Here is a 25,790-nt window from a genome sequence, read left to right as displayed (position 1 = left end):
TTGTCTGGCACACAGTAGGTGCTCAATAAAAGTTTTTCTGATGAACTATGTCACACTTCTACTTTGGGCAAGCCCCTTACTGCTCTGAGCCTCAGTATTCCCATCTGTGAGATGGGGGCAATGACATCTGTCTTGAGGACTAAATGAGATCATGGATGTGAGAAGCTTCATTTAAGGCTCTTTGGCAGCTTTGTTTCTTGTTCGCTCAGCCCCATTCTTTGAAGGAAGAGCCCCCTGTTACCCCGCCCTTCCCTTCCCTTCTCTTTCTCCTCCCAATTCCTAGGTGTGGAAAGCAGAACAGAGCTCTATCTCCCCTTACCTCCAGGATGTCGATGTCTGCATTGCTGAAGTCAATGTTGAGGATTTTGGGGAGAGGGATGCCAGAGCCCAGCACGGCTGCAGGGAAAAAAAGAATGATCGGGCATAGTCAGCATGGCGGCAGCCTTTCAGAAGCCACCAGTGTTTTCAAGAAGACTAACCATGTCTTTCATGCCTCTGGGCCTTTGTCCTTGCAGGTCCTCATGCCAGGAGCGCATTGCCTGCCTGGTGAGTTCTGAGCCTTCTCTGAGACTCTGTTTGGATGTCACCTCTGTGACCCTTCCTCCACCCTAGACCAAGCAACTCTGGGCCCCTGCCACTCTTCCCGAACAACTCCATTCCAGAAATCACAAAATATTAATCCCCTGTCTCCACATCTGTCACCTCCACCAGATTGTGAGTTTCTTCAGGCAAGGACTGTGTCCCCAGCATCACCCAGCCCTGGGGCGGGCACAGAGGAGGAGACAGATATTTGCTGAATGAAGGTGTGGAAGGATGCACATGGGACCCCAACAAGTGACCGCCATGGGATGTACTGTTTGGTTTAGATCATCAGAGCCTAAGCTGACCCACTGATTAACATTCCAAGAAGGAAGGAAGAAAGGAAATGAGGAAGGGAGCAGGAAAGGGCAGGTGGGGGAAATAGGATGGAGTGAGGTTGAACAGACTTCCTGACTCTAGCAGAATTTTTCAGAGAGCTCAGAACATTGTGAATCTACCCCAGAGGAACCTATTCAGTATTTCCCAAACTTGCCTGACCACGGAACCCTTTTTGCAGAGTATCTTGTGGGACTAGTTTTCTATGGAACCCTCTTTGGGAATCATGGATCTAACCCACTCTCTCACTTTTGAGAATGGTAAATCGCACTATAGCGAGATTGAGGGACTTGCTGCCAGGTTCACAGCGCCTCTGCCAGGACGAGTGTCTCCATCTCTTGGCTTCCAGGTCAGCCCAGCCCGGCCAGCTCCTGAGAGCATCCTCTCCTGCCAGGGAACGAGCATGCGCCTGGTGACCAGCACTTCCCTGTGATTCAGATTCAGCCTCCTCTGGTGACAGTTCCCAGAATAAGGGTTTGTTTGACACCCAGAGCTCTCCAAAAGAACCCGGCTGGTACAGCTGACGCTGCCCCTCTTCATCCTCTCTTCCAGGAAGCGGAAGTGGGGAGAGAGAGGTTGGGGTGCAGTAGCATGAGGGTTGGGGACTGAGCTTACTGATGGGGAGGCTGTCCCAGCCTCCAGCAGCCCCAGAGTCCAACAAGGAGCCACAGAGTGGAGGCACCATGCTCAGTCTGTTCTACTTATAAATTTGGGTAAGAAAACTCTCTAACTGACAATGTGACTGCCTAGGGGGCAGATTCTGGGTTGGGAGGTTAGGGATCCTGGCAAGAGCAACTTTAGCTTTGTACTGATTGAACTTTTTACAATAATAATGTATGCACGTGGTCCCTATGAAAGGAAAAATAAATACACAATTAAAAATAAGTCAGGAACACAACCACGTAAATATACTTAACTTAAAAATGGCTAAGAAGGTAAATTTTATGTTATGTGTATTTTACAACTAAAAAGATACACTTCAAAAAATAAATCTGGAAACATCTTGAACTGTATGCTAAAAAACAGAGAAAGAAGAGTTTAGAAGGAAATATACCCAGATGTTGGCATTAATTGTCCCTGGGAGGTGAGATTTTCTTTCCTAGACTCTTCTGGACTCTCTAAAATGTACACACATATAATTTTCATATATAATCAGAAGTTTACATAGATAATCAGAAACTCAGCCCAATAAGGGCGGAGGGAAGAATACAGCAAAAGCGGCAAATAAAGAAGTCGATGGACTCTTGGGGCAACATTTGCATTCAGAGGCTGAAATAAATAAGCTTAGAGTGAAGTTCTCAGAAATACTATCGAGGTGGAACAGCTGTGCATCAAATATGCCCAACAAACCAGTAGCCACCCGGTCCCCAAGTCACACGCCCCCAGGGAGGCCCGGGCACCTGCTCTCACCATTCATCGCGGGCATGAAGGCCAGGTCAAAAATCTTCCAGACCAGCACCTCCAAGAGGCCAACCTGCAGAGGAAGAACAAAAGGCAGTGGTTCGCTCAGATCCGAAGGGATACTTGAGGCCTCCCTGTGGGGGATGGGAAGCCGCAGAGCTGCCCCCGGGAGAACCTGGAAGGGGGCAGTCAGAGCCCCTGTGATTCCAGAACCCCCAAGCTGGTAGCCCCGAAGCACACCTGGTCAGCCAGCTCCCTGTACAGTTGGGAAGCAGAGGCCCAGAATGGGGCAAGTGCTGGGCCAAGGCTTATGGTGAGGCAGGGGCCAAGGGAAGCCCAGCCAGCCTCACAGGGATGCTATTCCTAGGTCTCACTCTGGGGCCGGAGCTTGGTACTTACATCAAAATTGCCCACATTTGAGGTTCTGAGGTTGAGCCTGGTCCTGCAGATAAAGAAAACAGCTCATTAGAAGCAGCGATTGCCTGAGAATCATAAGGGGCTCACATTTCAATAAACTGCTGGAAGCCCCTCCACCAACATCCTCACAGAGACCCCTTTCAGTCTGGGGGAGGTAATAAGAACAAGTCTGGTCTCCACGTGGGGAGCACTAACTATGTACCAGACACGATGCCATACGCATAAGGCTCACACCACAGCTGTGTGTCCTTGGCAAAGCACCTAACTTCCCTGTGCCTCAGTTTCCTCCTCTGCAGAGTGGGTGGCTGCAACGACTAAATGAGATAATTCAAGTAAAGCCCTTAGAATCACACTCAGTACCCAGTGAGTGCCGTGCACGTGAGCATCGCTACTACCTCGTGTGATCCTTCAGGAACCCTGTGGAGGAGGAACCTGAGGCTCCCAGGGAACTGGCCAGGGCCACAGAGCTGGGGAGAGGGCACCCCAGTTTCGCACTCGTCGCTGCTGTGCTGTCCTGAGCAGGGAGGCCCAAGGCCTGGGTTTGAGGTCTTTCTCTGCACCGTGAGGGCCTCAGTCTCGCTGCACCTGAATCTCACCTGCAAACCGACAGTCCCACCCAAGAGGCCAGACCAGACCAGCCCACAGGGCAGAGAGGCATTGGAGCCACTGGCGTCCAGAGAGAAAGAAACAAATGAGGCTTCTCAGGGGAGAAGACTCTGCTTTGGAATGTTGGATTCCTTCCCGACTTCCACTCCCATCCCTCCTTCTCCCTCGACCACTGCATCCACGACGCCCAAGCTCTTTCCTGCCCCTGGAAGTTTGCCTGCACTGCTCTCGCTGCCGGAAACCCCAGCTCTTCACCCGGCTGCCCCCTTCTCCCCATCCAGGCCTCAGTCTCAGGTCTCCTTAGAAACTCCTAAATGGCTCTGATTAGCGTCATCTTATGAGTAGCTCTCACTGTTGGGCTTCATAAATATTTGTTGTAAGGTGAAAACCTTACAATGAACTAGGCACATGCTGAAAATGTTACATACTCTCTCATTTATCTTGAAGTGGGACTAATAATGGTCCTTGCTGCCATAGGCTGATGTCAAGAATTAATGAATGGGAATTCCCTGGCAGTCCAGTGGTTAGGATTCTGCGCTTCCACTGCTGGGGGCCTGCGTTCAGTCCCTGGTTGGGGAACTAAGATCCCACAAGCTGCATGGTGCGGCCAAAGAAAAGAATTAAGTGAATACATTGAAGGCTTAGCTCAATGTCTGGCGCTTAGAAAGCATCTAATAAATAATAGTTCTTCTTATTATGAGTCCTATGAGGTAGAGACAAAGATGCCCATTTTCAGATGAGAAAACTGAGTTTCAGAGAGGCAAGGTCACTTGCCTTACATCACACAGCCAGTTGGTGGTCACATGAGGAACTGAACCCATACCACTGGCTCCACAGCCTGTGCTTGTAACCATTCGACACAGCTCCAGGTCAGACAGACCCGGGTTGGTTCACGGCCCCTCTCTGTTCTCATGCTGCAGCCTTGAGTAAGTAAATCCACCTCTCTGAGTCCTAGTTTTCTCCTCTTTAAAATGGGAGAATAACAGCCCTGACTCTGCAGGGCTAAACCAGATAAGACATTGAAGTACCCAGTGCAGAGCTTAGCACATCGTCACCACCAGCAGCATCATTATTGTCCATGCTGTTGTCAGCAGTAGGTCCTTCTGTGAAGCTCACGGCTCCACCCACCCTACCCAGCTCATGCCAGTGATCTTGGCAATCACGGCCCTTTTTCCCCTGTGTGGCCCCTTGGATTTACCCTGGCAGCCATGCCCAGAGACCTCTAAGCCCTCCCTGGTCCCTCAGTGAATTGGCACCAGACACAAGAGCACCAAACAGGCCTTTCTGAGGAGCAGGAGACCAGGCAGCAAACCCCCTTACTTGTCCAGCTTGGTGTCAGTCATGAGCTTGTCATTCTCCACAGAAAACGTGGCCAAGAGTTCTGTGTCCTGGAGGAAAGAGAAGGTGAGTGGAACATCACTGCTGTTATATGCTGGTCGTTGCTTGCTGGGGGCTCACTGGGAGACCCCCAGTAATGCAAACCATATGATGGATTTTCCCCACCTCCAGAGGGAAGGAGTTGGGAATCACAAATTGTCTGCATTAACTGTTGTTCACAAGTAAGTCACGGCAAGGGCTGGGGAACATTCCTCAGCACGACAACTGTCACAGGAAGCCGACGACGGGCATGGGAGGTGTTTATCAACTTTCTCTGAGCTGTCTCAGAGGAGGTGGGGATGGCCTGCAGCCTAGAAGGCCTGCTTCAGATCAGCCATTGTAGATGGGATTGGGCATCATCACTGTCAATCATAACTGCCCCGCCCCCTCTGCCCCCACAAGGAGAGGGCATAAAAGGTCCAAACTCATCCACCTTTCCAAGCAGAAGCCTTGTTGTAAGAAGATCCCTCTTTGCTTCCTTGCTCTCCAGATCATCTGGCCCCCAAACTGGACTCGTAGTCACTGTGGTGGGGACCATGGGGATTTGTAGGTGTCTGCAGACTCCCCAAGACCATGTGACCACTCTGCCCCACTCACCACATCGATGAGGCAGATGTTGGTCTCAACATCATTGGGCTGGGAGACCATGACCATGGAGGTGGCAAACACCTTCACCAGCGCCTGGTCATTCTGCAGCATCACTGAAGGTGGGTTTGGCACCTGGATCCTGATGGTGAGGGAGCGGGACTCGGGGTACTGCTGGAACACCTGTGGACGGACACTGGGTGAGATGAGCAGGGCCCTCGGTGATAGGCAGGCTCAGGGGGTCGTCAGTCAACCTCTAAACACACAGCACAGAGTTCCACACTGGATACCTTCAGACCCAACAATATTGCTCGAGTCCTACAAACCACATGCAAAGCCTCCAACCACTGTGTGGTTTGGACAGGGGCTGCCTTCTGTGAGCCTCTCACACAGAGTTATCATGAGAATTCAATGTGATCATGCCAGCAAAGTTTTGAACTCAATGCCTGACCCTCAGAAATGTTCAAAACCTGGTCCTTAGAGAGATGGGGCAGGGGGGATGGGCACTGAGGCCAGTGCTGGGCATTCATGATTTCATTGATCCTTCACAACTCCATAGTGTAATTTTTTCTCCATGTTACAGATGAGAAAACTGAGACTCAGAGGGAAACATCAAGCGAATTATCCAAGGTCAACAGGGGAGTTGAGATTCCAGGCCAGGTCTGTGTGACTCAGAAACCCAGGACCTCTCTCCCCTCTCACTGACTCTCTCGCCCCACCTGGAATGAGAAAGTCCACAATTCGGGGTGCCTCACCGTGAAATTCCCAGAGCAAGGCACAGCCTGCCCCACCCACCTGGATTTGCTGGGGTCTCCGGAGACCCACGGCGGGAGGGATCTGAGCCCGTTGGCTGCAAAATTGATTCCTCCAAAGCTAATTGGCTAAAGGGACAATTCATCAAATGACCAGCTTCCCATATTTGCTAAATAACTTATTTACCAAAAAATTTATTTTAAGGAACACTTTTCTTGAATATTTTAAATGAGCGTAAGTATAGGGGAAAAACCACAAAGTTACTTTAAAAAGAAACTAATTTAAGCATAAACTTTTATATTTGCAGTGCAGCAGTGTGGGTTCTGGTCCTAAGAAGACATTCATTTTCTTAAACACATTCAAGGTGAAACTCTTCTGGACAAGCTCTTGGTCTAACGGCAAATCTAGCAAATTCAGCCAATTGACCACTCAGTGGACTCACCTTTTGGCAAATCGGCTTCCAGCAAATCAATGATTTGGTGCATTGGCTTTTCACAAAAGGATTTTCAGGATACTTCCTCAAAGGGGCCTGGTGTCTCAACCACCTCCACCCCAACATGCAGAATCTCCAAGAATTAGCAGCACTGCCTTCACAGGGACCCTGAAAGGTTACCTTGAACTCTCTCCCCGCAGCAGTAGGGGACCCAGGATGCCCTCATAGCTCTGGTCAGGCGTCTCCAGGTGACTCCAGGAGACATTCCTCTGTGTCTAGCCTGAGCCCCCCTGCTGCAGACCCAGCTCCACATGAAGCCCTGCGTCCCTGCTTTGGCCACATTGTGTGACCGCTCTGAGCCTATTTCCCCATCTGTAAACTAGCCCCGTGGATGGGAGGATGATTAAAACCAAATGAAACGGTGGATTCTTAAAAACTTTCATGAACCGTAAAGTACAGTGCACATAAGAAGGGGTCCAATAAACATAAGATCCAGTTGACTGAGGGGCCCACTTGCCTCCTGGAGAGGCCACTATTTATGGCGCTAGTCATGGTGCCCTGCCATTCGGCTTTCAACCACATGAGGGTGATACTGACCATTTGTGGAATTTGATCTCCTTTCCTGCCTCCTTTGAATTCCACCCAGAACCAGATGGGACAGGTAGAAAGGAGATGAAAAATGTCTACAATGGCTGTAAAGTACCGCAATCCTTTGCATGTGTGTAACACTACATAAGAAGTTCTTTGGTGCCAGGTGCAGGGTAGCAGGCCTGGGACCAGAGCTGGGACAAGAACTGGGATGAGAAAGGCCTTTTTTTAAAAAAAGAAATTGTTATTATTAACAAGAACAATCGTAGATAACATTTATCAAACGCCTACTCTGGGCCTAGGTTCAAATCCCAGGTCTGCAGCCACGCTGTGAGGTGGGCTTTGTTGCTCTTGTTTTCCAGATGAGAAAACTGAGGCTCAGAGAGAAGTTACTTGCCTAAGGGAGTGTGGTTGGGATGTGCTGAGTTGGAATTCAAATTCATGTCTATCTGCTCCAAAGATCTGGCCCTTTCCTTCTAGGCCTCCATGCACCTACATGTGCCCCATGTCAGCATCTTTATGTGCCTTATCTCTTTCATCTCCTTTATCCTCCTGGATGAAACTGTGCAAAAGGTATTAGCATCCTTTTTTGACAGATGAGGAAATTTAGGCTCAGAGATGTTAAGACTCTTGCCCAAAGACACACAGCGAGGAAGTGACCAGGCGGGGATTAGACCTGGGCAGGCCAGTCCACTGCTAGAGCTCAGGTTCTTTCCATCTCAGCCCTCTGTGCCGCGCCCCTTCACAGGGGTCCAGCCTCCAAGCTTTTGTCACTGCACTCCCAGGGGCAGGGGGGTAGAGCACCTTACCCTAGTACTGAGTGTCTTCCCTTCACACCCAGCTCCTGGGACAGCTAGAGGGAGCGTGAGGCTGAGACAAGGGTAGGCACCAGCCTTACGTACCTTGGGAATTAGGGCTCCCAGTGTAGATGTGGTGAGTGGAGGAAGCTCTTCAAACTGCAGGGAAAGAAGAAGGGTTATGTGAGTCCCTGTAGCTAAGGGGACAGACAGGAGTTGCTAACACACTGTGTTAAGCTCGTGCACCCTCTCAGACAACCAGTGGGGGCATCTCCTCCCCCTTAAAGACCTCTTGGGAGGCTCTGCCTGTCCAACAGTGGCCACCACGCAGACCACGGTAGCTGTTTTGTGGTTAAGTGGATGGGGGCAGCCACTGAAGCTTACCACAGAGAGGACTTTTCAGGGCAGGAGGCAAGACCTGAATCTTCTCCTCCAAAAATGTGATTCTTTATTAAAACAAGGTGAGCACCAGCGTGTCCATGTGCAAAACCCAGGGTCCACTAAGTGCATGATTCTGTCATATCCCTGAATTACCTGTACTATTATTTACTTAATATCTTCTTTAAATGAGTTTACTTTTTAAAATATCAAATACTAAAAAATTGAAAGCCAGTACCATTTGACAGAAGGAGATGGCAGGTGTAAAACTAAATGCAATAAAAACAAAACAATGACATTACATTCTGCATGGATACCGTTGTCTTTAGGGGACTTTGGGTGTGAGTGCTATTCTCTCTCAATTAAAAGAGGACACCTTAAAGTTTAAGAGAGGGTTACATTATACTGACACCAAATGGAGACTTTTCTCTTGATAGAATCGAGGTTGACATAATGTATATGATTTTTTTTTTGAGAACATCTTGTTCTTATGAGATACACACTGAATTTTATGGAGTGACATGTCATGATGTCTCCAAACACTCAAGTTGTTCAACAGCAGATAGATGGATGGATGGATGGATGGATGAGTAGATAGGTGGGTGGGCAGATGGATGGATGGATGGAAATGAAGCAAATGTGGCAAGATATTAACTGGTGAATCTAGGTAAAGGATATTATGGCATTAATTGTACTATTTTGAAGCTTTTATGAAGGCTTGAATTTTTTTGAAAGAAAAGATTTGGAGAGAAAATGACTCTGGAACATACCTAAAGGTGGTATTTTATTCTTACGTATCATTTAGTTACATAGTATCAATGTTTACCAAGTAAAAGGATTCTAAATATTTATATTGAGATACAGATATATGGATTTAAACCGCGCTTTTTTTTTAAAAGGATGGGAATAAAGTAGAATTGGATAGGGAGCAACTTTTTGATGTTGTTTAGTGTCATGTCTGTGAATCACCTAAAACCCTCCCAGGCACCACACTTTGGTAAACACTGACATAATCGATACACATTCTGAACTGGAGATAAGTCAAGCGGTGGACTGTCTACAGTTTTTGCTTTAAAGCCATTTCCCCAAGGCCCTGGGGACTAGAGAGGATCAACAGCGGGCTGTTTGCTGCCCAGCCCACCTCACCCCGGGGGCTGTGACTCACCATGCCGTCGGTGATGTCAATATCCAGCGCCCCTTGGTTCTGCAGGAGAGTCAGCACTGAGCCCAGGAAGTTGGCAGAAGTGGCCGGTTGGGAGTTGGTGTCGTCGCCCATGGGGGGCGATCCTGGCATCTTCTGCCTGGGAGACATGACCGGCCGCCCCAGTGGATAGTCAATGAGCTCTCCTCCAACCTCCCCAACCAGAGTCTGGGGAAGCAGAGAGGAAAGGGGTCACAGCAGGGAGAGGTGCAGGGAGAAGAGTGGAGGAAGGGGGCTGAAGCCTGGGGGGAGGCCCTGCACCTGCATACAGGAAGCCTTCCTTGGTTAAACCCACTGAGTCTGAGTGACTTTTTCATTTATGGCCCTCACAAATTCAATTTGTGATGGAATAGCATCTCTTGCGGCTCCCGCTTCATGATCACTTATAATTAAGCTGTGGTACAGCACCATATGTTTGAAATATGCCATAGATTCTGCCCCACCCCACCCTCCCAGCCCTGCTCTAACAAGGTAGCAAGTTAATGCACCTGCACGATACACACTGGAGTATCTACTCTAAAGACCAGACTACTTTCCGTAGCCTACAAGGCATTGTGCGGTTTGCCCCATCTGGAGCCACTCTGCCCTTCACCCACCCTTCCGCAGGGCAGCCACCTGGGTCTTGTCCATCCCTGCCTCCACCTCAGCACCTCCACCATGGTGCTTCCCACCTGCTGTTCCCTCCCCCACACTCTTCTTTTGTTACATCCCGCTCATCTGGCTGGTCTCAGCTCAAGTGTCACGTCCTCCAGGAAGCCCTCTGTGACCTCCCTGGGTGAATCATACCCCCTGCTTTAAGCTCTGATAGTCTGGGACCTTCCTTCACAGAGCTCATGGTCTCTAATTGTTTGAGGGATTCTTGGATGGCCTATCCGCTCCAGTAGATGGCCGGCTCCATCAGTCAGAGATCTTGTCGTGCTCATCATTGCACCTCTAGCCCCAGCCCAGAGCCTGGCACACAGCAGGTAACTGATAAACGTCTCTTGAATAACTGTGTGTTCATGGATATCCTCGGTGTGCACAGGTGTGCTGTGTCTGTGAGAGCACAGTGTGCGCTCTAGCTCTGCGTCTGATGGACAAAGCGGGGAGGCACTCAGGTTTGTGCAGCCCAGGTGAAGTACATCTGTGCGTGCCCCTGTGCAGTTATGGGCCAAATTCAGTAGTGCGCTTGAGCCAGCTCACACCAGCTCATGAGAGCCAATTCCAGGCACCTCTTCCCAACACCATGTTTAGGCCAGGGAGGGAGTACTTATACCATGGAAATCAGCAAACACTACAAATTAGGGACTTTAAAAAAAAAATCATGAAGAGTGGTTAATGTTTACCAGCACACGAGTAGCCAGATTCACTCCTCCAGCAAACCCAAGCCCATAGCAGCAGCTCTCATAGCTAGAAGCCAGATTGCCTGGTTCAGAACCCAGGTTCACATTTACTAGCTGTGTGACCTTTGGCAAGTGGCTTAACCTCTCTGTGCCTCAGTTTCCTCAATAAGAGTGCCTACCTCATATGGTTAATCTACATAAAGCACTAGGAATGTGCCTGGCACACAGTAAGCACTCGGTAAGGGTTCGCTATGATTGTGTTTCCCAGCACGGCTCCTAGAAGGTCTTCATCTAAGCAGAAAAGGGTTCTGTTCAAATGCTGCTTCCCAGGCATTCAGCAGCAGCCCTGGGGGGCTCTCACTCTCACCTCTGCCTATGGGGAGAGGGCCACCTCCCCTGCCCGAGCCCAGGCACTCACATTGAGGTCCAGCTCCAGGAATTCCCCAGTCACGAGCGGGAGGCTGGAGAAGGTGTACTGGACGCTTCCCAATATTCCCAGAGGAATCAGAGCTGCAGGCAAAGGTGGGGGTCACAGGAAGGTCCCCCTCACCCACCCAGACACGCTCCTTGTGCCCTGAGTGGAGCGGGGCAGCAAGATTTCAGCTCCAGACACCATGGAAAGAGCAAGCATTCTGTGTAAAAATCCCACCTCTGCCTCTTCCTTGCTGTGTGATCTCCATCAAGACACTGCACCTCTCTGAATCTCCATTTCCTCCTCCGTAAAATAGGCTTAATAGAATTCCTTGGACTATATGGGGAGCCAATGAGATTCTGCATATTGATAAGCTTTGTAAGCTGTGAAGTGCTGTACACCAGGGAAAAAGTTTTAGGGCTACACAACGTGGCGCTTAATTGAATCTGGCATTTCCCTGACTGCCTGTGATGGACAGCCCGACCTTCTGGGCTCTTCTGGCCCTGTACGGCTGTAGAGACTGTGCACTGCATAACTGATGCTATCATTATGTTGTGGTCTATCTGGAAGGAGGTCCCTGGAATCATGGAGTGAACGACCTGAACAACCACGTGGGGCAGGCTTGCCTTCACAAATGTTCACTCAGAAATCCTGGATCAAGGGCTAGCACTGGAGCCTGAGTCTGAGGACCTGGACAGTCTCCACAGCGTCTGTCACTCTCTAATCTATTGCTATTCGCTCCAGTCTCTCTGGGGGCTGAAGCCAACTCCCCCATTTTCGAGATGAGGAAATCGGGAAGAGTCTCTCCAAGTCCACACGATGCCCGGGCAGAGCCAGGGCTCGAACTCAGCCAGTCCAGAGCTGTAGCGCCCTTGGGTCCAAGTGGGAACCTCCCTCCTCTGGGACTTGGGGAGATGTTTGGGGACAAGAGGAAAGGCCAGGCAGCCCCTCTCCCCTGGTGTCAGCCGCATAACACTCCACCCCACTGGGCCTTCCTCCCAGACGTTTCTGTGTCCCCAGGGCCTTCCGAGGACTGGTCCAGATCAGGCGCTAGTAGATGGTTGAATGAAGCAAAGCAGGAAGGGCTTACAGTCCACGAGACCCAGCTGGTCGTTGACAAGACCCAGACCCAGCACCACGTCCACGATGGGGCAGAGCTGTAGAGAGGGCATGGAGCTCTGGTGACAGTGCAGGGGGTGGAGGAAGGGGTGCACGAACAGTAACAATGACAATAGCTACTGTGTACTGACTGCCTCTCTGTGCACTATGCGGGGGCACTGTCTTCCCTGCAGCCCTATGGGGAAGGCTTTCTCATGATCCCCATTTTACAGATGGGAAAACTGAGACTCAGAGAGGTGATTCAAACCCAGAACTGTGTGAGTCTCAAGCTTCACCTCCTTATCCCTTCACTAATCTGTCCCTCCACATTCCTCAGGGCCCTTCCCAGACCCCCAAGGACACATCCCAGCCCCCTGGCTCCCTCCATCCCTCTGGGTCACCTGCAGGCCTCCAGGGATGGAGGCTGGACGACTGTGGTCCCTCGGTCTGAGGACTCCCAGTCCCAGATGGGTTCTTACCAAGTCCGGGAGGACATTGGCCAGGACTTGGTTTACTAAGTTGTCCACAAGGTTGGGAAGAAGCCTGAGGAGAGAGGAGTGGGGCAAGGAGAGGCTCACCAAGCTGTCCACACTCGGGGCCCCTGTCCCGGTGCTGTCTGAGCAGCAGAGCCCTTGAGTGCTGGAAAATTGTTCTGAAGGCTAGAAGGTCAGTGTATACTCACCCTAGACCTGGCTGGACAGGCTGCCCAAGCAAATGGCTTGGCTTTTCATTATTCATTCACTCATCTATTCATCCATTCATTCAAGAAACAAACAAACGCTCCTTGAGCTCTACTATGGGCCTAGCCTAGGCCGGCACATTCCTGTTTTTTAGCTGCAAATGGCATTCCCTCCTGCTCATCTGCCCCTCTAACGGGCTGTTTGCTGCAGCTTTGCATAATCTTCCCAAAGAGAAGATGAGGGTATTATTTTATCCAAGCACCTAGCACAGTATCTGGTGCATAGTAGGTGCTCAATAAATGTTTGTGGAGGGGAGGGAAGGAGAAATACTGGTCCACCAGAGAAAATGAGTTCTTGGTGCTGAAAAGATTGGGAAATATGGTCCATTCTACAGACAAGGAAACTAAGGCCCAGAGAATTGAGCCAGAGCAAGTTCTAAGTGCATCACCCAGCTCTAAACTAACTCTCCTAACCAGTGAGTGAAGGGAGGAAAGCGATTACTGATACATAGACAAAACACATAGATGGACGGACAGACAGACTTGTAATGTGTTTGTTTGTTTCTAATGTATTTGTTTCCCGAGGCCCTGTGGTGATGAGAAAATGAGGGAAACATGGCTAACCTAACACAAAAGTATCACTGACAGACTGACCCCTTAGATCGGTCCCCCTTTGCCCTGCTGTGCCCCTTCCCCACCCCCAGGTTGTAGCTGATTGTCCAATGCTATGAAGAATAAGCAAAGAATTTCTTCAGATAAAGTCCTAATTCCATCATTTCCCCCAAGGTTACTATGTGTTATGGTCTCCTTTTTAAGCGAATTCACCTTAAGGGATCTTGTCTTGGTTCTACTTCTCCTTGGATGATAAGGGCTGTGAGAATGCACATTCATGTTTATCCGTGTGTGTGTGCCCGTCCATGTGTGTTGGGGGGATAATTTGAAGTTAATCTATGTATATTCAGGGCACAGACTGCTTTCTCCTGGGAAGTTATCCAACAGACGCATTGGCCCGTGTGTGAAAAGATGTATGTAAAAGACTATTCATTATAACCTCATTTGTCAGAGCAGATTGGACAAATTGCAATGTTCAACGCCAGGGGACAGGGCAAATCAATGATGGTTCATCAAGACAGTGGAATATTACACAGCTGTAAAATGTAAACAAAAGGAAACCATGTTCTGTACAGAAAATTCTCCCAATAGATAAATGATGAGAGAAAAGTGCAAAACAGTGTTTACAGTATGTGCTCATTTGTATTAAAATGAGGGCGGGGAATGAGAATTTACACTCATGTTTGCTTCACTTGTTCAAAGAAATTGGATGGAGAATCAAGAAACAAATAACCATGGTGAGGTCAATGGGAAGGGGGCAGATGGGAGACAGGGAGGGAGGGGGCTGTGCCTTTTATCATTTTATATTTTGAACCACGTACTACCAGGTATATTTCCTCGTGAAAATGTGAATTAAAAATGTGTGAGGTTTTTTTGTTTCCCTCCCCCTCCTCTTCTCACCAGAACACCCCTGGGGCTGATTTTCTCTGCCTCCACCTACCCTGGAGCAGAAACAAAGACTCAGAGAAGTCCACATGAATCGGAAATGTGGGGCTCAAGTTACACAATGATTTTCTCTGATCCCACAGTCTAGATAAGATGAGGGCTGGGGGGATTGGGCCAAGAAATTGATAAGACAGGAGGGGAAGAAGTAGGGGGCCTCAAAGAGAGAAGCAGAACAAGCATCTCCCAGGATGAGGGCTGGGGAGTGAAGAGAAAGGGACTCAGCTCTGAGCTGCCCTGATGTGCCCTCATCTAAGACCATCACCTGGGGGCAGCATACCGGTCAATATACAGACACTTGAAACCACTCTGCACAGAAGGTGCTGACTTGGCCACTTTGTGGGGAGTGTGTAATAGAAAATACTCACCACCTGACCAAGGTCACATTGAACAGAATCAATTGGGAAATTTCCCTGTGAGTTGGAGTACAACGGATGCAAAACCTCTGTTAGACATATTCATAAACTCTTAAAATGTGCCAGATTCTTCACTAAGTTTTTTACATTCATTATCTTAATTCCAAAGGAGAAAAGAATCACCCCCATTTCACAGATAAAGAAAGTGGAGCTCAGAGAGGGCAACGGAGTTGCCCAAAAGTCACACAGCAAGCAATAATGAAGCTGAAGAGGTTTGAACCCCAGGCTGCTTCCAGAACCTCTGCTCTTAAATATGGTTTGCCAAAGACAGACCACTCCAGCATCTGCCAAGGCACTCCACAGCCCGCTGGTAATCACCCTCGCAGCAGCTTGACTTTGATACCCCCCAGGAGGGTGTCACATTGCTCCATGACCAGCCGTGGGTAACCCGTGCGGTCCATGGTCAGCTGGACCTGGGCTGTGATGTTCACCTCCACTGCGATGTCCAAGAAGCCAATAAGACTGGAGGAGACCATGGGGCCAGAGAGACAATGAGTCAACTCCCAACCACCACCTCACACCTCGGCTTTTGCTCTGGCTGGCCCCGCCATCTACTATGCTGCTGGCTCACGTCTAAGGGATCCCAAACCAGAAGGCTTCCCTGTCCCTCAAGTCATCTGTGAACAATTCTATCTCCCCTTAGCCTATGAGAGCTCCAAAGACTAGGAACAGAGGTTCATAAATGAACTCTATGTGTGAATTCTGGTTTCCAAGGTGACCACCCAATCATCCAGCTTTATAGGCATGACCTCATCCCATGGGGATAAATCGATGGAAAAGTCCACTGTCTGAGGCTCTCTAACGAACACCACCTACGTGGCAGGCACTGTTCAGTGAGGCCTTTGCTTGCTGTCCCTCGCTGTGGCTGCAGCCACCTGGAAAAGGATATGTCTCATCATGCCCATAGCAGGTGAAGACACTACAGCTCAGTGAAATTAGGGGGACTGGCTTGAGGTCACAGATTAAAAGAGAGAGTCAGGATTTGAACCCAGGCAGTCCCCAGACTCCAACCTTGTAGATCTTAACCACTACACAGACTGCCTTTACTGCTCGTCACTCAGGAGATGACCTGACCCCAAAGATATAAGCCATGCGTGTGCTGGTGACACCTCAGGTCTTTTAGTCCCCACATTATGGACAAAGATGGGAGATGACCTGCCCAAGATCTCCCAGCTAGGATGTAGCAGGGCAGGGACCCCCTCCGGGACCAAGGGCACACACCTTTTCCCGTTGATGGCCATGTGGGTGTACAAGCTCAGGTAGACGCCCACACCCGGCAGGAGCCTCACAGACACCCGAGGGAGAGTCAGCTCCACGATGCGCAGCCTGAACAGGACCGAGAGCGGTGAGAGGGCGGCCAGCCCCACTGCCTGCCACGCTGCTCACCCGGGACCGCCCTCCCTACACCCTCCTCCTCTGCGCCCCATTCATTCCTCCAGACTCCAGAAAGACCTGTGGTTTGTGGATAGAACTTGGAAAACACAGAGAAGTTAAAGGCAAAGAAAACACAACCCATACTCCCACTGCCTGGAGACCCACTGTTTATATTTCCATGTATTTCCTTTGAATTTTTTTTCATGTAAAGATGCTATTCCTTCTGCCTGTCCCTGCTCCTCCTTGCCTGCTTCCCTCCTACACATTCTTTAGATTTCAGCTCCAGGTCCTCTTCCTCCAGGAAGCCTCCCCTGATCTCTCCACTATATACATCCTCACTTCTCCATGAACTTCTTAGCACTGTTGTAATTGTATGATTGTTTCTAGGCTTCTTTATTGATGCCATATACCCCACCAAGCTGCAAGCTCTGTGAGGACATGAGATGTGTCTTGTCTTGGCTCACCATGAGGTTGTGTCCCTAGTACCAATATAGTGCCCCACACATAGTAGGCACTCTAAATATTGGTTGAATTAAATAGTGAATGTGAGGAGGAAGCTGGGTATACTTGAAATTATAATATGTATGTATGAGCCTTGGGTTTTTTACACCTAGGCTATATTACTATGACGATTCTACAGATGAGGGAACTGAGACTCAGAGAGAGGAAAAGAATGGCCCAGAGTCACACACTAATATAAAAGGTTGAACTGGGACTCAAACTCAGGGCTGTCTAACGACAAGACCCCAAATCATACAACTTGGGACTTGAGATGTCCAGTCCTGAGGCCAAGCCCTAAAGTGTACAGGGCACTGAAGACCATCCCTTTTCCAACTCCAGGCCTCTGGGGGTGATCATTCCTGTTTGGAGGTTCATCAGGGAGCTTAATAGGGAGAGCCTGGCCCCTCCTTACCCTGTGATGCCCTGCACGGTGCTGAGGATGCCACCCTCGTCGAGTGCGCCCAGGATGCCCCCTCCTCCGAGAAGTCCTCCATCACCAAGGAGACCAACTCCACCGAGCAGGCCACCTTGGCCTGCTAGGATGCCATCGGCTGCCAGTATGCCTCCAGTGCCCAGCAAACCACCTGGGCCCAGCGCCCCAGTGGCTACACCAGGTGAGATCTCTCCAGGCTGCAGCTCTTGCCGGTGAAGTCTGCCCATGGTCGCCGCCACTTCCGCTGACCTGTACCGCCTGTGGCCCCTCTGGCTGCCATATGCATTCTCAGCGTTGCGGTAGTTGCCCTTCCGGAGGCGCCTGATGCTTCCATCAGATTCAAGCATCTCACCGTAACGGTATTTGCCCCTCAGCTGAGCGGTGTTGTCATTGGCCTCAATGTGACCGCACTTGTAATTACTACCAAGCTGGTTGCCATTGGTATACTCTGGGGCTGGTTCTTGGATGTGAAACTCATTGTAGGGAATACCACCGACACCTCGGGGGAATTCAGCGCCTCTGTAGTCATCGTAATGGTGTCGGCCACCGCCCAAAAGACCACCACCATCACCCAAGAGACCACCACTGTCACAAAGCAAACCCCCACCACCGTGGCCTCCACCACCCAGCAGCCCCCCACCACTGCTACTCCCTCCACCCAAAAGCCCCCCACCATTACCGCCCAGGAGGCCTCCATCACTGCTGCTACTGCCACCCAGTAAGATTCCGCCAACTCCACCCAACAGGTCACCACCCTGGCCACCTCCACCTCCACCAAGCAAGCCCCACAGGAGAGGCCCACCACCATCACAACCAGCTTTACCCATGGGCACCTCGCTCAGGGCTGAGCAGAGAGCATCACTTTGCTGCAAGGTGCCCAAGATGGCTGCAGAGAAGCAAAGGTCTCAGTTAGGAGCTCTTCCCCCTCCAGCCCCAGGCACTGCCTCCCAGCATTGCTCGGCTCTCTGGGCCCCAATTTTCCCACTGGTAAAATGCTGAGGTCGAATGGAAAGACTCCTCCAGACCAACCCAGCCCTGACACCCCCGGGAACTCATTAGCTGCTGGCTTTGACCTCTCACACTTTAACTGGATTTCGACAGCATTCAGCCAAACCTGGATAGATTTTCTTCATGATCCTCTCTTCCAGTGCTCCACACTTTATAGCTTAAAAAAACCTACTTCCTTGTGCATTATTCAATCTGATTCCTGGGAAATAGTCAAGACCAGAATTATTGTCCGCATTTGATGGATAAAGAAATTGAGGCCTGTGACACTTAGGAAATGACCTCATTTTTTTATTCTTATGATAGCCTTGGATAGGAATTAGGGCAGGGAATGTGTCCTCATTTGCCAGATGACAAAAGTGAGGCCCCAAGAATTGAAGGCAGAATCAATAACAGCTCCCACTTTTGAGGGCTTTCTATGAACCAGGAACTGTGCAGAGTTTTCCAAAGTTCACCTCATTCAATTCTTGAATCAATTCTTTGAGAAGGGGACCATAATTACACCTTCTTTGCAGATGAGAAAACTGAGGCTCAGAGAACTCAAGTCATGGGCTTAAGGTCACACAGTCAGTATCTGAACCCCAGGAAGGCTGACTCTAGGACCCAAGCTCTTAATCACTGCTTTCTACTGCCTCAAGCATAAAGTCCCCAACATGGTGTCTGGCACATAGCAGGTGCTCAGGAGATGGGAGCCAAAAGAAAAAGAGGAAACTAAGCCCCAGAGAAAAGCCACCCATCCATCTGATGTAGAATCTGCCAGTAAGGAAGAGAGTCCTTGGGAACTTCAGAGTTGGCTGGACTTCCCTACCTGCCCCCCGCCACTCCCCACCCACTGCAGGGCTGGACTCACCATTGCTCAGCACGTCTTTGGTAACCCTGAGGACAGTGTTTGCCTCTTGGCGGATGCCACACACAGCCACCATGGACAGAGTAGCCACACACCATGCTGTCCACATGCTGGCACTGCTTCTCTGCTAAGGAGACAGTGGGTAAGTCATATGGCCATAGCTGGGTGTCACCGCACTGGCCAGCAGGTGGAGTTAGCACCATCCCCCACCACCCCAACCCACCGAGTCACATCAAGACCCTGAGGCCCAGAGACAGGGTAAACGACCCCAGGTCATAGAATGGGGCAGGTCCAGAGTTCCTGATACCACCTTCTGAGTTTTTCAAATTGCAATGAATCTGGAGGCCCAAAGCAGACCCATTAACCAAACTGTCCCATAACATAGATGTTTTATTATCTCCGGAGATGAAAGTTTACAAATGGAGCCTCAGGAAGAGAGAAGAGTAATCGGGATTCCAACCAAAATAGCAAATTAGTAGAAGACAGACTCTGGGGAAATCTCTCCAGAGATTTCTGGAGAAATCTACTCATATATTCATCCAACCACCCACCCATCCATCCTTCCATTCATTCATCCAACCATCCATCCATCCATCCAACCATTCATCCACTCATCAACCATCCATTCTCCCCCTCTTATTCATCCATCCATCCATCCAACCATCCATCTACCCATCCTCCTTCCCATCTATCCATCAAATATCCATGTTCCAACCAGTCAGCAAGCCAGTCATATGTCCATCCATCTATCTTTCCTTTCTTCCATCTTTCCTTCCATACATCCATCATCCATATATCCTTCCATCAGTCCGTGCAGCTGTCAAACATTCATCTAGCCACACTTCCATGCATCCAGCCAGCCGGCAAATACCTTTTCCCACCTCTTTGGAGCAGACAGCTCTACACCATGTAGTTAAGATTAAGGGCTCTGGATCAGAGCTATCTGGGTTCTAATCCTTAGGCAAGAGACTTGACCTTTTTGAACTACAGCTTCCTAGTCACCAGCACATCATATCTGGTACATAGCAGACACTCAGTAAACAGTAGTTATTGTTTGGAGACTATTATTTCAGACCCCTAAGAAGTGAGTGTGAAGTATTATGATGTTGGAGGGGTGAAGCATGCATTTGGGGATGAGCAGGTCAACCTCCAGGAAACTTTATTTTGCTGCCTCCATGTCTAGTCCACTTCTTTCACTCCACCAGCCCAGTCTAACCATTCTCCAGCCTCAGAGAATCAGAACAGGACATGGCCTCCCATCTGGGCCAGACTGTGAAATTTTTGGCTTCAGTCCCACTTATGCATGCTCTTCCCTTTTCCCTGCCCCCACGTCCCTTGAAGTTCACAAAGCCCCCAAGTTCTTTCCCCACTCCTAATTGCTCCCAGGAGAGTATCAGAGGCACTCATTTATACTAGAATATTAAGGACTAATATGTTCAAAAGGTTTTTTTCCCCCTGGCTTCCTCACCTCATCCTAACCCCACTGCCCAGAGAGTTCTGTGTTCAAAGAGGGATCACCACCTTCAGTTTAAAAAGATGGGCATCAAAGGAGGGATTTCTGGCATCAGCAAGCAGCTGCAGTGTCTCAGGGAAGTAGCAAAGGTCCCAAGTACCCAGCACCCCTGGGAAAGATGAGTGCAGCTCTGCTCACCCATGTAATTAAAGGGACTCAGGCCCTTTTGCTGATCCCTGAGAGGTTCTCCTGACTATGCCCATGTTTCAGACAAGATCACTGAAGTTCAGAAAAGGGTCTCCAAGGCAGGTTTCCAGTTTGGGACATGCCTTATTGCCTCCCCAGGCCTCAGCCTCCCCCTGCCCGGACTCTGAAGAGGGAGGAGGCGCCTCCTTACTCCCAGGAGGTCCCTGCAGCTCAGCCTTGAGAGGTCCCATTCACTGGGCCTTCTGCTTTGGCTGAACCTGATCACAGGCCAGTCTTATATAGCAGCTGGAGTCTGATCCCGGACCCAGCGAGGGAAACACCATGTAATTACGAGAGACCGGAATCCAGATTTTCTCTGCACATTGGGCATCGAGACCCAAAACCACAAGGGTTTGCGGTTTGTCGTTAATTCTGAGAACTTGTTCAGCCCCAGATGGTGTCACATGAGCTGGGGTTTATCAGCCCCTGGTCTGGGCACATTCCTAGAGACCCTAGCTAGGCCCCCAGATGGAGGAAGTGGAAACACCCCCAGACGCATCTAGTTTCCAGCTCTAAAGCAGGCACTGCCCACTCCAGATGGCCTGGGAAGACAGCTGTGCCCAGACTCAGCCTCAGGCTGACCTTGGTTCAGACCTCGCTCAACCCTGAACTCACTGGTTGACCTTGGGCCGGCCACTTCCCTGCTCTGTGCCTCTCATTACATATTTCCATCTGCTAAATGAGTATAATACCTGCCTCACAGGACTGATTTGAGGATTCAGGGAGATGGATATGGATCTGCTCTTCAAACTTGGGGCAGGTGCAAAGAGAATAAGCAGATAGGCTTCTGTTGACCTGCAGAGGATTTTCTCCCAATATTTCATTAGGAAATGTCTATACATACAGCGAAGTTGAAAGAAGTATACAGCGAACACCCATATGCTTGTCATTTTACACCCACCAGCTACATCTACCATTAACATTTTGTTATACTTGCTTTATTGCACATCTATTCATCCATTAATCCATATTTTTTTTTAAAAATGTATTTCAAAGAAAGTTGCATTTAGCCGTATATTTCCCTCTAAACATTTCAACATGCATACCATTATGATTCTTTTCCTTAGATGTAAAATTTACATACAGTGAAATGCACAAATGTTATGTTTATTTGTTGAATATTGACATGTTATACAGTATGTAGCCTGCACCCCTATCTTAATATAGAGCGTTTTCATCACCCCAGAATAATTCCTCCTGTTCTTTCCCAGTCAGTGCCTGCACCCACCCCTCAGTGGCAGCCACTGCCCCCTCCAAACCCTGCTGGGACACAGCCCCGACCTCTTCCTTGGCATTCAAGGAGGATCTGCCTTCCACAATGCCAACCCACTGAGATGGCGTTGCTCTGGGGAAACCAAGCCTGTGCCCCACTCTCAGCCCAACACAGGTGCAGATACCAGTGTAGCAAATGAATGAACGAATGAACGAATGCTCTTACTCTCTCCATACTGGTTGGGGAGAAATCTGAGTCCTCCTCGCCTCTTACCCCCAGCCCCAGCCTAGGTCCTACCTCCATGTTTAATTGATGCCACTTCCTCCCTCCCCCACCAGGCCTACCTGAGAAGTTCTCTAGGGTGAGGGGGCATTTGTCTCTCCCCACCGAGGCCTGCTCTCAAGCCAGGCTGAGAATAAATGTGAGTTCTGCCGAACTCTGCAGGGAGATGCTTCCTCCCTCCTACCTGGGGGCAGTGGGGACCCTGAAGACAGGCATGGGTGATGTTAAGTCCTGCCAAGCTCACCAATGTCACCGCTGGCCCCTGGGCCAGCCCCTCTCTGGGACTCAGTTTCCCTATCTGCAGTGGGTGCGTTAATGGGACAGGCTTTGGAGCCAGATATTGGGTTCAAATTCTGCTGCCAGTTCTCTCCAAGCCTGTTTCTTTGGTGTTGAGACAGTGACCAGAATGGCCTGGCCTCAAAAGGATGTTGTAAAGGTCAGGTGACTTAATCATGCAAAGTGCTGAGGACAGGGCGCAGCACACAGTAGGTGCTCAGTAGGTGGCATTTTTATTCCCATCATTCCGGGTCCCTGCTGGCACCACAAGGCAGCAAGTCAGTGAAAACCATGAGGAGTGTGAGGGGGGTGCTTGAGCCCGGGCCCTGGACCATCTTATTATCTGTAGGGGCTAGATGGGCTCCAGGGTAGGAAGCCTAAGAACCACATGTGCCTGTGTTCCTACATCCCATATGACTTCTCAGCTCTGGACAATCACTTCTCCTCTGGGGCCTCAGTCTGGCCATCTGAGAAGTGGGCATAATCACACTTTCCCAGAAGGGTTTTGAGGATTAAAGAGGAAACGTCTGGAATATGCCTGGAGCTTCAAGGGGGCTCAGTAAACCCCGTTTCTGACTCCCCATTCCTGGCACTTAGTGTGATAAAACTGCTTGTTAAACAAAAATATTGCCTTTTAAAATTGAAATACAGGGGCTTCCCTGGTGGCGCAGTGGTTGAGCGTCCGCCTGCCAATGCAGGGGATACGGGTTCCAGCCCTGGTCCGGGAGGATCCCGCATGCCGCGGAGCAACTGGGCCCGTGCGCCACAACTACTGAGCCCGCGTGCCACAACTGCTGAAGCCTGCGTGCCTGGAGCCTGTGCTCCGCAACAAGAGAAGCCACCGCAATGAGAAGCCCTCGGCAACTAGAGAAAGCCCACGCACAGCCACGGAAGACGCAACGCAGCCAATAAATAAATAAATAAAATTAATCTATTTTAAAAAATAAAATAAAATAAAATTGAAATACAATGCAAAGAGGGCAACCGTGCCTTTCTCCACCTCCCCATCCCTCCCACCAGAGAGCAGGGATCAACGCCCACTGTAAACTGTAGAGGGCGGTGCACACATGAAGGTCAGTCATCAGAGGCTCTGTGCCTGTCCTCAGTCCTGAGACCAGCCAGGTCCTGGTGGCCATGAGGCCAGCCTGCCCCCTCGGGCCCCGAGAGGATTAGTGTAGCTCTGGCACCAGGGAGATCACCTGGACTTAGCATTCAAAAGGCACCTTTGTCTGGAGCTGGTGGGACCAGGCCCTGGGAGGTAACTCACCCTGAAGGTGACTCAGCCTGCAGGGGGCCACGTGGGGGATTCATGCAGGAGGCTGTGGAGACCAGGAAACAGAACCAGCCCCACTACCAACCCCTCCTCTCAGCACTGGTCCCCCTCATGAACCGTCAGCTCACCAGGCCTGCAGGGGGGATGCCAAACAGGGGGCTTCCTGCACGTCTGGTTTCATTGCCCACCCTAAGTGCGGAGGTTCAGAGCCTGGGCTCTGGAGTCAAGGGCCTGGGTTCAGATTCTAACCTCATTACTTCCTAGCTGTGTGGCCTTGGGCAAGTCTCTTAACCTCTCGGTGCCTCAGGTTTCCTCAACTCTAGAATGAAGGTAAAAACAGTTCCTAGAAAGAAGGGTTGATTCAAGGAGTTGATGACATATGTATCTAAAGCCCTTAGAACAGTTTCTGGCTCTTAGTAAGCATAAAATAAACACAGCAAGTATTACTTTTATAGCATAGCCGTGAAAAGCCCAGGCTTTGGAGTAAGGATAAGAAGGACCTGGTTCAAATCCTGGTTTTGCCACTTAGAAGCTGTCCAATTCCATTTCTCTGAGCCTGTTTCCTCATATGTAATATAGGCTGATAATACCCACTGATTATGGTCACCATGAAAATAAACTGAGCAAAGGGATGTTAAGCATCTAACACAATGTCCGGTATACAGTAAGTGCTCAGTAGAGGTCAGCTGCTCTCACTGCTAGTGTGTGCAGCCACAGGACCTGCCACGACAAGGACCTCCCTGCCCTTGAGGTGCTCTTGGTCAAGCGGAAAACAGGGTGAGGCAGTGACAATCCAGTGTGAACACAATAATAGACCCTGCCTAGGGCACGTGAGGCTGGAGGCACTCTTCTCAGTACTCTACAAGGACTGTCTCATTTCATCCTCTAACGACCTATGAGAGAGTCCTGCGGGATTCCCATTTCACAGATGAGGAGCCTGAGGCACAGAGACAGCTCTGCTCCCTCTTCATGCTCCAAGAGGATCAGCTGAGGCCACGTCTAGGCAGCCTTGAATGCCAAACCTGGGAGTTTGGATGATTTCCTGTTGGCCGTGAGAATCCAGCCATGGAAGGTCTGTCAGCTGAGCTGACAGATGGTCAGATGAGGTCAAGAATGAGCTGAAGGAGGACAGGATGGAAGAGAGGAGTGCGTGAGGGCAGGGAGGGCAGGTGCGGTCCTCGTGAGAGAGGAGGAGGGTGTGCTGGGGTTTGGGTGGAGAGGCAGAACAGGTGAAGGCAGGATGAGGAGGGAGAATAATGCAGCAGTAGCACGAGCTAAAGGCACTGAGGGCTTCTGATGGGTGAGTCACCATCCTGAGTGCTGGTTAACCCTCACAACCATATCACTATCATCCCCAAGTTACTGATGGAGAAATCGAAAGTCAGCGAGATTAAATGACTTGCCTGAGGCCACATGGCAGCTGGGATGGGATCCGAACACAGGCAGCTAACACACGCTACTCATTTAATCACTGCATTGCTCTGGATGGGAGTCAGGAGACACTGGAGATGAGAAAGGAGTCAAAGATAAATCCCAACATGTCACTCGGCACTAGGCTTGGCATGTAGTAGGTGCCAGTAATTGTAGGTGGGTGGATGGGAGGGAAGGAGGAAAGAAGGGACAGGGGTAGGAAGAAAGGGTAGAAGGTGGATGGGTGGATGGATGAATGGGTATGTGAATGGATGGATGGGTAGATGGGTGGGTGGATGAATGGATGGATGGATGGATGGATGGATGGATGGATGGGTGGATGGATGGGAGGATGGTCATTCCTATTGGTGGGTAAACCTCTAGATGGGTTCCAACTCTCCTCTGCACCCCCCTCAAATCCTCTGATCCAGTTCCCAAAACTTAACTGGCACCTTTTCACTCAGACCCACTCATAAGTACCAACTTGGGGCCATTCCCCAGAACCAAGGAGGCCCATCCTGAGCAGCAGACAGGAACCCAGGAGA

General features: G+C 50.1%; 1 protein-coding gene across 1 annotated transcript in view; it reads right to left on the bottom strand.

Annotated features, from left to right (window-relative positions):
* BPIFB4 (BPI fold containing family B member 4) overlaps positions 1-25,790 on the bottom strand; it is a 27,468-nt gene continuing 1,678 nt past the window's right edge. The window contains exons 2-16 of the mRNA XM_022592958.2: positions 19,096-19,219; positions 18,064-18,126; positions 17,220-17,739; positions 16,154-16,258; positions 15,251-15,394; positions 12,763-12,826; positions 12,276-12,342; positions 11,192-11,283; positions 9,416-9,619; positions 7,978-8,031; positions 5,314-5,484; positions 4,660-4,727; positions 2,716-2,758; positions 2,326-2,389; positions 1-396 (exon numbers count right to left, since the gene is read on the bottom strand). Coding sequence (XP_022448666.2) covers positions 206-396; positions 2,326-2,389; positions 2,716-2,758; positions 4,660-4,727; positions 5,314-5,484; positions 7,978-8,031; positions 9,416-9,619; positions 11,192-11,283; positions 12,276-12,342; positions 12,763-12,826; positions 15,251-15,394; positions 16,154-16,258; positions 17,220-17,739; positions 18,064-18,126; positions 19,096-19,219 — 1,974 coding nt within the window. The 3' untranslated portion in view covers positions 1-205. The remainder of the gene's footprint in view (positions 397-2,325; positions 2,390-2,715; positions 2,759-4,659; positions 4,728-5,313; positions 5,485-7,977; positions 8,032-9,415; positions 9,620-11,191; positions 11,284-12,275; positions 12,343-12,762; positions 12,827-15,250; positions 15,395-16,153; positions 16,259-17,219; positions 17,740-18,063; positions 18,127-19,095; positions 19,220-25,790) is intronic.

Source organism: Delphinapterus leucas, chromosome 15 (genome assembly GCF_059928025.1).
Source record: "Delphinapterus leucas isolate spDelLeu-1000000601 "Yukka" chromosome 15, BTC_Dleu_Yukka2, whole genome shotgun sequence".
Taxonomy (NCBI): Eukaryota; Metazoa; Chordata; class Mammalia; order Artiodactyla; family Monodontidae; genus Delphinapterus; species Delphinapterus leucas.
Note: the sequence above shows the minus strand (reverse complement) of the source record. Positions and strands in the feature narration are given on the sequence as shown.